The sequence below is a fragment of the Pelodiscus sinensis genome, chromosome 6 (assembly GCF_052426305.1).
Source record: "Pelodiscus sinensis isolate ZL-2025 chromosome 6, ASM5242630v1, whole genome shotgun sequence".
Taxonomy (NCBI): Eukaryota; Metazoa; Chordata; order Testudines; family Trionychidae; genus Pelodiscus; species Pelodiscus sinensis.
The window spans coordinates 57,915,594-57,927,988 of record NC_143057.1 but is presented as its reverse complement, the minus strand read 5'-3'; the positions used below and the strand labels follow the sequence as shown (position 1 = coordinate 57,927,988).

Below are 12,395 nucleotides of genomic sequence, written 5' to 3'. Positions count from 1 at the left end.
GACTGGGAAAAAACAACTGAAGAGAGTTGGCAGTTCTTCAAAGGGACATGATTACGGGCCCAAAAGCAAGCTATTCCGCTGCGTAGGAAAGATAGAACATATGGCAAAAGACCGCCTTGGCTTAACCAGGAGATCTTGGATGATTTAAAAATAAAAAGGAGTCCTATAAAAAATGGAAACTAGGACAAATTACAAAGGATTAATTTAGGCAAACAATACAGGAATACAGGGGCATGATTAGAAAGGTAAAGGCACAAAATGAGCTCAAACTAGCTACGGGAATAAAGGGAAACAAGAAGACTTTTTATAAATACATTAGAAGCAAGAGGAAGAAGATAAAGGCCAGGGTAGGCCCACTGGTCAGTGAGGAGGAAGAAACAGTAACAGGAAACTTGGAAATGGCAGAGATGCTTAATGACTTCTTTGTTTCGGTCTTCACCGAGAAGTCTGAAGGAATGCCTAACATAGGGAATGCTAGTGGGAAGGGGGTAGGTTTGGAAGATAAAACTTAAAAAAAACAAAAAAAAAACAAGTTAAACATCAGCTAGAAAAGTTAGATGCCTGCAAGTCACCAGGGCCTGATGAAATGCATCCTAGAATACTCGAGGAGCGGATAGAGGAGGTATCTGAGCCTCTAGCTATCATCTTTGGAAAATCATGGGAGACAGGAGAGATTCCAGAAGACTGGAAAAGGGCAAATATAGTGCCCATTTATAAAAAGGGAAATAAGAACAACCCAGGAAACTACAGACCAGTTAGTTTAACTTCTGTGCCAGGGAAGATAATGGAGCAAGTAATTAAGGAAATCCTCTGTAAACACTTGGAAGGTGACAAAGTGATAGGGAACAGCCAGCATGGATTTGTAAAGAACAAATCATGTCAAACCAATCGGATAGCTTTCTTTGATAGGATAACCAGTCTTGTAGATGAGGGAGAAGCAGTGGACGTTGTATACCTAGACTTCAGTAAGGCATTTGATATGGTCTTGCATGATATTCTTATCAATAAACTAGGAAAATACAACTTAGATGGGGCTACTATAAGGTGGGTGCATAACTGGCTGGATAACTGTTCTCAGAGAGTAGTTATTAACGGTTCACAATCCTGCTGGAAAGGTATAACAAGTGGGGTTCCACAGGGATCTGTTTTGGGACTGGTTCTGTTCAATATCTTCATCAACTATTTAAATATCGGAATAGAGAGTACGCTTATTAAGTTTGCAGATGATTCCAAACTGGGAGGGGTTGCAACTGCTTTGGAGGACAGGGTTGTAATTCAAAATGATCTGGACAAATTGGAGAAATGGTCTGAGGTAAACCTGATGAAGTTTAATAAGGACAAATGCAAAGTGTTCCACTTAGGAAGGAACAATCAGTTTCACACATACAGAATGGGAAGCGACTGTCTAGGAAGGAGTGCAGCAGAAAGAAATCTATATTTATAGTCGACCATAAGCTAAATATTAGTCAACAGTGTGGCGCTGTTGCAAAAAAAGCAAACATGATTCTAGGATGCATAAATAGGTGTGAGCAAGACAAGAGAAGTTATTCTTCCACTCTACTCTGCGCTGATTAGGTCTCAGTTGGAGTATTGTGTCCAGTTCTGGGTACCACATTTCAAGAAAGATGTGGAAGAATTGGAGAAGGTCCAGAGAAGAGCAACAAGAATGAATAAAGGTCTAGAGAACATGACCTGTGAAGGGAGACTGAAAGAATTGGGCTTGTTTAGTTTGGAAAAGAGAAAATTGAGAGGGGACATGATAGCGGTTTTCAGGTATTTAAAAGGTGGATGAGGTATTTAAAAGGGTGTCACAAGGAGGAGGTAGAAAAATTGTTCTTCCTGGCCTCTGAGGATAGAATAAGAAGCACTGGGCTTAAACTGCAGCAAAGGAGATATAGGTTGGACATTAGGAAAAATTTCCTTACTGTCAGGATGGTTAAACACTGGAATAAATTACACAGGAAGGTTGTGGAATCTCCATATCTGGATATATTTAAGAGTAGGTTAGATAAATGCCTGTCAGGGATGGTCTAGACAGTACTGGATCCTGCCATGAAGACAGGGGACTGGACTTGATGATCTCTTGAGCTCCCTTCCAGTCCTAGTATTCTATGATTCTAAGCAACACACAAAGGCTATTTTTAAAAGCTTTCAAATTCCATTAAAGTCCCTTAGGTTTTAAAGTTCATTTTTATGCCTTTTAAAATTGAGTGTCTTGTACTAAGGAGTGTATACTGCTGCTTTCCTGTAATTCCACTTTAAAGTTGATATTACTTTAGTCAGGTGAGTAAATTGCTCAATCAGATGCAGTAAATGCTGTCAACCTAATTGAGTTACTTTTTGGAGAACAAGTATTAACTTTTTTGTGGTCGCAAAATAGTTTGGAATAGGGTAGTAAATAGTTTAATTTGTTCTGGTGCTGGCCATTGTATTGAGTGCACACAGTTTCAAAGAATTTGCTCAAGTTTCTGAAAATTAAGATTTCTAAACATCATGTTGGTTTATCTTAAACTGAAAGTCTTTAAGGAAGGATACTTGCAAACCATAGCCCCGTTAATTGGCATGTTGCCAAACTGGAGAAACTGTCCTTAAACAAATTCATGGTAGTACTTTGTTACATTTTACTGCAATCTAAAGTAGGACATCTGGGTTCACAAACTGTTTTTTAGATCTGCTTCCTGTTTTAAATTTGCCTGCTTTTTTTTAGAATACCATCTTTTTTTATATATATATACTTCTAACGTGCCATTTGCTAGCTTCTCAGAGTTTCATTTCATTTAATGGTAATGAAAGTGCATTTTTCTCAGGTTCTGAGTAAGTTCAAACCACAATCTCACATTTCTTTTAAATCGGTATATCTTTTGTTTTTCTGTGATTCTTGTAGATATTTATACACATTATATTGACTTTACTAGTAAAGGTAGTTAATGATCTATGACCCTAAATGATAATATGTAATTGAGAGTAGGTGGGTGATGTTATATCTTTTATTGGATAAATTTCTGTTGGTGAGAGACAAGCTTTTATAGCTTAACCCATACAGATGTTTTTTTAAAAATATAAAATCAAAGGATTATCAAATCATGGTTTGATAATGTACAAAAATAGGCAACACATGGTATGTTTCAAACCACCTATATTTAATTGGCATTTCAAACTCAGCTCTAAATATCGGCTGAGTGACCAAGAGCTAGCTGGCAAAATGCTAGGGAAAAAAATGAGGAAAATACCAACAGTGGTCAGAAAGAGCAACTGATAATATAGCAAATAATTTTTGAAATACACTGTTGAAAAACTTAGAAATTTATATTTCTGTATCATGTTCCTTTCTGCTTAATTTAAATGTTGAAATAAGTTTCATTTTTTGAGCAGAAGCTAAAATTATATCTTTAATGATGCATGTGCATGCTTTTTCAGTTGGCTGATAATCATTAAACAACAAAATATAAAACATGTTGTATTACAGCACATATATTTGCATCATTAATGCAGGTAAGTGAATTTTAAACAGCATCTGTAATGGGAAATATGTTACTTAACCACACAGTTCGGTTGTGGTAGTGCTGACAGGATATGAACAATTCAAAAATAGCTATCTTAGATTGAATATGAAGTCCATTCTTCTGCTTGCAGCAGAGGCTGAGTATACATTACAGGTTAGTTTGTAAAGCATTTCACAATACAAACAACCTTACCTTGTTTTCTGATCATGGAGTTTGCAATTGGAACTTTTTTCTGTGTTTTGTTCTTGTCTCTGGTGAATTTTCTTTTTCAAAGTCAGAGTAAAATCCCTTCAGCCATTTAGAATTTTGTAAGAGTTAAAAACTTCCCATATGTGTTTGTTTAAAAAAAAATTAAAAAACCAACACACACAACTAAACCACTATTAAGATTGTACTTTAGCAAAAATTAGATAGTACACCTTTGAAGACTTAGTGACTTTTGGCTTGGAAAACATCTAGTTTTGATTAAAGTTATGAATATTGAAAATGAAGAATGAAATTAAATAAGAATACATAATAGAAAATTCCCTTGTCCTTAAACGAACTCTGCTCATAATTATAAATATTGTTCTTCGAGCGACTATATATGTTTTTTTTATTCTAGGTGTATGTCTCTCATGTACTGGTGCTAGTTTTCCTTAGCAGTTCCCATATAGGCAGCCTGTACCTGCACCCTGGTGTCTCTTGTGCCTAATGCCATACCCCAAGCAAAAGTATTACCTAATTTAGTCAATCAAAATGCATTTACTAGTCTTTGCACCAATGCATCTGTCCATCCTGAGTCCATTTCAAAGGAACTAAAAGATGAGAGGGGTGGCTCCAACCTGTTCAGAGTACAAGTATCAACAGAGTGCAGGTGTGTGGTTGCCCATATGGATGCCACTAAGAAAAACTCTCTGGCATGCCACATGAGATGTGCACGCACAGACTCCTCACATAACATGCATATGCAACACATCTCAATAAACAATTGTAATTAGATTTTTCATCTGTATTCTCTATTCTTGGTTGGCTTCTTTTTTCCTTTGTTACATAGAAAACATGATCAGATTTGTCGGGTTATGGCCAAAACTCCTGTTGTATCTGCAATGTGTGATTGATTTTTTTTTCAGACCTCCTGCAATAAACTACCCAGTAATTTGGGGCACTGCTGTGATTTTTGAAAGAGATTTTTCTCTGTTAGCACCCTCCGTCTTCCAAATATCTATTGAGACTAAAACTAGTAGCCTATAAAAATACAGTGCATTTGGTCAGTTGGTGCCTGTTTAGCTGTGTGTGCAGTTCACTGTCAACATCCGTGAATAATATTGCCTTTGCTGACTGCTGCTTGTTAGTTCTGCAACTGTGAACATCTTTTTCTCCCCAGATAAATGCAACATTAAAGTTGTATCATTAAGCACTTATATCAGAAAAATTTTGAACCTGTAACACTGTTTTCTTGCATGTGCACATTTTGATGATGTCGGGTCACAAAATTAAAAATATTACCCTAATAACTAGTAGCTTATTTATGGACTGATGCAAGTAACTGGAGGGGTTTTTTTAAGCTCATTAAACTAGTGGTCCCCTTATCCCAGAATTCTTTAGGAAAACTTAAGAGCTTTGTTTTAAATACCTTAATACAGTATAAGGAATTTTTTCAGAAGAAGATAAAAGAAAATTTTGGAAATATGTAAATTAGGTGTGTTATTATTTTACACGAATGGTCATATCTCCTTTTCATATTTTTTGTCTTTTTTAGTTTCTTCTTCTGTAGACAATGGTAAGAAGCAACAAAGAAGTTGTACGCTTTTATCAAAAATCTCTCCAAAAGAAAGTTCACAGTCTCCATCCTCAGAAGAGCAAGAATCTCCATCTTATAGGGAAAAGTTTATCCCACCTGAGCTTAGTATCTGGGACTATTTCATAGCAAAGGTAACGTTTATAGTTATGGAACTCATTTTGCTTTTCCTTGCATTAGCAATAACTTAAGCAGCATTTTGTTTTCATGGGAAAAGAGAAAAAGTTAGAGACTTAACTTGTGCAAATCCCTCCTTACAAATTACCAGTGTTATGCCTGCTGGGAATTAATGAGATATTAAGCAAAGATGCTTGAATGCTTAATAGAAATTAAACTGCCTCATGTGCATTCTGTAGTGTGCAATTCAGAAATCAATTTCCCAAATTAATATTGGTACAATAGATATATTGTGCATGCATAGTCCACTCAAGAAGATTCATAGTAAGAATCACAGAGTACTAGAACTGAAGCTTGTTGCAATACCACACCAACCAATGGAGTTTGAGTTGAATGTAGACTTAAGTAACTTTATTTGCTCTCTGGATGGAAAATTGTAAAAATTGCTGTCAAACTCTCCGAATCAAGAAATATATGCCTGAAAGGCAAAAAAGTCAGAGAGAGGATTTAGGACGTCTTGAGTTCTAATCCTAGTATGGCAGACTTCCTATGTACAGTAATTCCTCATTTAATGCTATAGATATGTTTCAGAAAATGATTGTGTTAAGTGAAAACGTGTTATGCGGGCTCAATTTTCCCATTGAAAATAATGGAAAAGGTGGGGGTTGCGTTTCAAGCGGTGGTGTCTGTTGGGACTGGGACATAAGGCTCGGGGGAGAAAGGGGACTGGGTTACAGCAGGGAGGGGAGGTGTTTGGCTCTGGGGAAGGGAAGGGGAGGAAAAGGGAGGGGGATTGGTTTGGGAGTATGCCCCTGTGATGGTTCTGCTGGGACCTGCACTGCGTCCAGCGAGGGGGGGAGGGTCGCTGAGGGAGCAGCAAGGCGAGGGGCAAACCCTCTGCCGCTTAGCAGGGAGGCGGGGGAAGCCCTGCGCAGCAGCCAGCAACGGGCCGGCTGGGGAAATTGTATTATTCCAGGGATGGTGGTGTAATTCAAAAAAGTTCCCTAAAAAAAAAAAATTGTGCTATTGTGAAAACGTGTTAAGTGGGCACATGTTAAATGAAGAATTACTGTACTCAATTTGCCACTCTTTCCTTATCACAAAGGTTAGAATAATAGTTACCTGTTTCAAAGGTGGCCTGAGTTAATGATGTCAAGTATCAGAGGGGTAGATATGTTAGTCTGAATCTGCAAAAGCAGCAAGGAGTCCTGTGGCACCTTATAGACTAATCGAAGTGTTGGAGCATAAGCTTTTGTGGGCAAAGACCCACTTCGTCAGATGCATGTAGTGGAAATTTCCAGAGGCAGGTATAAATATGCAGGCTAGATTCAGGCTGGAGATGATGAGGTGGATCCAATAAGGAAGGATGAGGCCCACTTCTAGTAGCTGATCTGGAGGTGTGAATTCCAAGAGAGGAGAAGCTGCTTTTGTAGATAGCGAGCCATTCACAGTCTTTGTTTAATCCTGAGTTGATTGTGTCAAATTTGAAGATGAACTGTAGCTCAGCAGTTTCTCTTTGAAGACTGTTTCAAAGAGAAACTGCTAAGTTACAGTTCATCTTCAAGCTTATGCTCCAACACTTCAGTTAGTCTATAAGGTACCACAGGACTCCTCGCCGCTTTTGAGTTAATGATGTTTCTTGATCTACTGTAGTTATTAAAATCTGATCCTCCACCTTTCCAAACAGCAAAACTTTTCTTCCATATACTCTTCATTTTCTGTTTTGATTGTTGTAATCTCTTCTTCACTGGCACACTCATCACACCCTTCTAGGCCATTAAAAACTGCCTACATCAGTGGTACTTGACTGAGGCTTTGGACTTGAATACCTCTCCTGTGTTTCTTTGCAGGATACGGAAACACTGTGTGCTTTAACCAATCAGAATGCGGTTATTAATCAGTTGTAGAATTCTGGGGGGGGGGGTGAAGATAAATAATAAATTCACACTACTGTGACTATTTTGGGTAACATTGATGATTAATTTGGCTCCTGAGTTATTGAGGTCTGAATATCACTGATCTCAATCAGCCTTTCTTGGGTTTTTGACCTGACCACTTCAACCACTCTCTGAATAACTCATCTGCTTTTCAGTCTCAATTTTGTAGAATTTGATCTTCTTGTGATCACTTTCTAGATCCTTCCTTACTTGCCCTTGGCTTTTACTACATTTACCAGCTCCATGATGTATGATCTTATTCCAGAAATCTCTTAATCTTCTTCTATAGTGCTCTTTCTGAATGCAATACCCATCATGGAATAACTATAAGGTTGTTATCCTTTCTGCAGATCACTCTTTTGAACTCACCTGTTATGCCTGCAGGAAATCAGCCAGTTAATGACGTCTGTGTCACTAGATGGCTGGAAATAGTTGATACAAACACCTTCAGTTGATTTAAAGCTATTAATTTGTGAGTGTACTGCATCTAGTTTAAGTAACTAATCTTGTTGCTGCTCCCCCTCGTTTACCCTCCATCCTGTCACCTCTCCTATATGCTTTCTCTCTTGGGTCATGGCTAGACTTGCTTTCACTTTTGAAAGAAAATATGCAAATTCACGCCAAATTTGCATATCTCCTTTCGAAAGTTAAAGTAAGTCTAAATGTGCCCTTGTTGTTTATCTTCACTTTCATGTCTAGTGCGAAATCAGATTGCAGGATCTTTGGAGCAGAAACTTTGGTTTTTGTCTTTGTCTTTCTCTGATACTAGCACAGGGGCTGTAGTCTTGCTTGGAGCTTTTAAGTGTTATTTCAACACAAGTAGTAAAACAATTAAGCTTTTGAAAATGTAAAATATTATTTAAATAGAGGAACTTGTCTAGTTTTAAAGTCAGTTATGCTGAAGAATGAAGGGCTTTTTTTAAAACAAAACAAACTTTGTTTTCTCCATCATTGAAATTATTAGAATTCTATTAACAACTACTTATTTTAAATATGACCATACATTTAAACAGTGTTTGAAACACGGTATTGGTAAATATAGTTTTGCTGAACCTAAAATATTTTTTTTCTTTTTAGCCTTTTCTTCCATCCTCACAAAGTAGAATCGAATATGACTCAGAGGAGAGTCAGGGAAGTGATGATGAGGATGATGCTTTTGCATCAGATTCACACCTTCAGGAACACTCGAATTCAAATTCTTACAGGTATGAGTCACTTAGAATCTAAAACTTATTCTGACGCTGTTGATGGTGCAATTCTGGCAACTTTCAACACAAGTGTGAGTGATAATATAGCAAGCATTCAGGAAATGCATATATTTCCTCAGAATGCATTATATTCATTGTTTGGTTGTAAATAACACGAGTGTCTTTTAATTAATGTATAATAGTTTTGGCATACAAGGTATCTTTAAATTTGTAAATATATTCATGGGTTATTAACTGTTTATAGCCTTTTGGTTAATAAAAGCTAAAAATATTCATACAATAGAGATGTTAAACTTTTATTTTTAAATTAGACTTTCTTAAAGTTGTTAGAGGTCAGTCAATGATTCATGAGTATTTTCTTGTTGTTAGTTGGTCACTGATGCGATTGGCTATGGTTCAGTTGGTGCTTCATAGGTTGAAGAATTTCTATCCCTTGGCTGGACATGATCTTTCAGGTAATGGTATAGTAATGGAAATATCTTTCCATATTTAATAATCTGGCAATGCATTCAGTAACTTAACTGCATAATAAAAACTAATCCGCCTTTTTAGCTTTATCTGCATACAGCAGAATTTTGTAAAAATAACCTGTTCAGTAGTTTTGAATTTACTTACTTTAACATTATTACTACAGTAACATTGGTACACTTTAAATATTGAGCTTCCTATAAAATATTAGTACCTATATATTTTGTTTCCATTTTCTATCAGAGCTTTGCTTACCTCTTAATCATTTAAGAAACTTGTCTTTAGCTATCTGTAAATGTTTTTTGCTACCCCCAATTTAGTTAATTTCCTACCACATACTTCCCTTTTGTAGCTCAAAGTACATCACTGCTACTATCTGAACATTGGCCTAGATGCTAGGGTCCTCCTCCCTTATCTAGCTCTTCTGCCAACAAAAAGCAATGCAGCTCTCTGCATCCAGACCACTTGTTCATAAATGAAATTTTAAGTGTGCATGTGGATAATAGATGTGTGTTAAAGTATTTGAAACACTTGACAGTGAAGTGATTTTCATCTAGATTACAGCAGATATAAAATAGTTTATTTTGTTTGGACTGTTCTTTTAGAGCTTCCAGTTAGCTCCCCTCTGTGCCATGGTATTCTGAAGACATTTCAACGCTGGGAGCAAGTTCTTCTCCGGCGACTTGAAATACATGGTGGTCCCCCTCAGAATTTAATTTCTGCTCATACCTCTGAAGATGCATTATCAGCAGGTCCTGCTCTCCTTCGCCACAAAGCTTTGCTTGAACCCACAAACACTCCTTTCAAGTGAGCATGTAGCTTTTAAAAAAATGTGTTAATGTATACTTCTGAATATTGTAATAAGTTATCCTTGGTAAGGCAAATGAAGGGCCATAATTTCAGAAATACATACTTGCATAGGCAATACCACAGATTTAGTAGATGTCTTCCTGGCTTACATACTTTATTTGCTCTCAGTTATAAATATATGCTCAGTGTATGCAATTTAGCATGCATGTGTAGACTCTTGAAACTTGAGCCCTAAGCAATGAAGATACTCAGATGTGGAGAAAGCAATCACATTTCTGAAGTTGTCAAAACCCATTGCTAAAAGCCAATTTACTATTTAAGCCTTAGTCATCTCAATACCTAACCAATTTTTTTTTTAAGTGAGGCAGGTCTTTGCTCTGCCATCTGAGGAAGCATTGTTATGTGAAAGAGGTCAGCGCCAGGCCTTAAAAGAACACTGTCATAAAATAAGTTCACCCTGTTTCTCTCTCCTAATTATATCGAAAGAAACAGTGCTAATAACTTTCTTCCCTGCCTTGACTATGGACTCATAATATTGCATCATGCAATCAACACATTGAAGTCTCAGCAAGTGATTTGTAACTTAATTTTTAAAATTGGATATTAACACTACACATTTACGTAACCATATGTTCCTTTTCTCCCGATGGCATCTGCATGAGCTCCACAGCCAGCAGTTAAGTGCACTTTTTTCCATTGTAAACTAGTAGTTCCTAACAACTGTAATTTTAGCTGTGTAGTTTACTTCATTTTTTGAGAAGTACTTTGAATGATATACATACACTTCTGTTTTTCCACGCCCTTTTGAGGATACAGTATATGGCTCTGCTCTTGACTCCTTTATGGTTTAGAACATAGCCACCTTTCCAAAAATTTTCAGTTGTTGAGGTACTTACAGCATATTCAGCTGTTACAAAAACATTCACTACTATTCCCTTTCTTGAGAATCTGTTTAACCCCCAAATCTTTACAGACTATTGGGAGAAAATGGCTTTGTGAAAGATACAAGCCCACCCTTTCAAGTGAGAGGTGAGCCCAGGTTTGTCTGTTTTGATATTACTGTTTCACTTTACTTTGTCAGTCTTCTAAATCCTCAAGTACAAACAGGGAAACTAGTTTTTGGTATTGATGTTTTCAAGGTTAAATAGGGGTTTCTTTAATTTGGAGGGGATAAAATGTGGAGGATATTTATTGGTGTTTTATCTTTTAATGCTTACCTTAAACATAGCTTTGGTTTTTTTCCAAAAAAAATTGTAAGACACATCTGTGATGAGGAATAATTCCTATGTTTTATTATCCTAGTACAGCTAACTTTTCAGTTTAAGTATTTGTTGATATTATCTATGCTTATCTGCGTCTTAGCATATTGGTTAATAACTTAAAGTTCCTCCACCGTAAGTGCAAGGAATTCAGCCAAACATTAAGCAGGTGTAAGGAATTTTTTTTCAATCTGGGGGCCACTGACTCTCAGAAAAATCAGTTGGGGGCTACACACAAGTGAGAAGCAAAAAACAAAACCTCATTGACCTGGCCCACAATTGAGACACACACAACTCCCACCTCCCCCACCCCCGACCCTCCCCACCCACCACCACCAAAAAACGCTACCCTTGCTTCACACACAAAGCAGGGCTCTATTAAGGTACTAATCCTACAAGGGAGCAGGGTGCCACAGCTCAGATTTGGGGCTGCAGGGGGAACCCCTGAGCCTCTCCATTGGCCGGTTCCCATCCTTGCATTAAAGAAATTTCAAAATGTAAGCTGTTAATTTGAAGTTGTAGTGTAACTGTAGCTGGGTATTTTCAGAGAGCTCAGAACAATATATTGTATATCATAATATACTGTGCTATTTATTCTGTAATCTTGGGCACTCTGTTACTTAAGGAAACCAAACCCTAACCTATCTGCCTGTTTGTACTTCACTACTTGACACAGGGATTGATTCCTGGATTTCTACATTTTTCAATTCATCACAACATGAGCATTTTATTGGATATGAGTTGTATGTTAATAATTTGGGTCTCCTGTGAATGCCAGCATAAACACATACTTATTTTAACTTTTTATCTATAGCTCTAACAGTCACGTTGCACTGTCTGTGAAGAGGCTTTGGCAGTATCTAGTTAAACAAGAGGAAGTCCAGGAAACCTTCATCAGAAATATATTTACAAAGAAAAGATGTTTAAATGAGGTCTGTATAGTAAACATAGTCTATAAAAATATGTTAATGAAGAGACTTAATTTAAGATAAAACATATCAAAGCTGGTTTACTTGTTTCCTAGAGCACAAGCTTATCACTAACAAACTTGATGTCTACAATCTTGGCTGCTTTTTGGCATTTAATTTGGTATAAGTCCAACAGCTCTACTCAAAACAAAAAATAAATGGTCCCTTTAAATTGTATGAAAAGCCTTGAATTTGCTGGAGATTTTAGCCTAAGGTGGTACAAGTGTTGTCTCAAAACAGTTCATTAAATAAATATTCAATTATATTATTAAATACATAATGCACCAAAAATACTACAATTAACAACCTAATCACACACAGTCTTCAAGTTCAGTCTGCCCCCAG

General features: G+C 36.9%; 1 protein-coding gene across 5 annotated transcripts in view; it reads left to right on the top strand.

Moving 5' to 3' along the window:
- The window catches only part of DMXL1 (Dmx like 1), a 141,383-nt gene that overhangs the window by 105,277 nt on the left and 23,711 nt on the right, over nucleotides 1-12,395 (top strand). For all 5 annotated transcript variants that reach the window (XM_006134492.5, XM_075931961.2, XM_089779288.1 and 2 more), the window contains 5 exons: nucleotides 5,245-5,417; nucleotides 8,415-8,542; nucleotides 8,915-9,000; nucleotides 9,619-9,820; nucleotides 11,897-12,014. In XM_006134492.5, coding sequence (XP_006134554.2) covers nucleotides 5,245-5,417; nucleotides 8,415-8,542; nucleotides 8,915-9,000; nucleotides 9,619-9,820; nucleotides 11,897-12,014 — 707 coding nt within the window. The remainder of the gene's footprint in view (nucleotides 1-5,244; nucleotides 5,418-8,414; nucleotides 8,543-8,914; nucleotides 9,001-9,618; nucleotides 9,821-11,896; nucleotides 12,015-12,395) is intronic.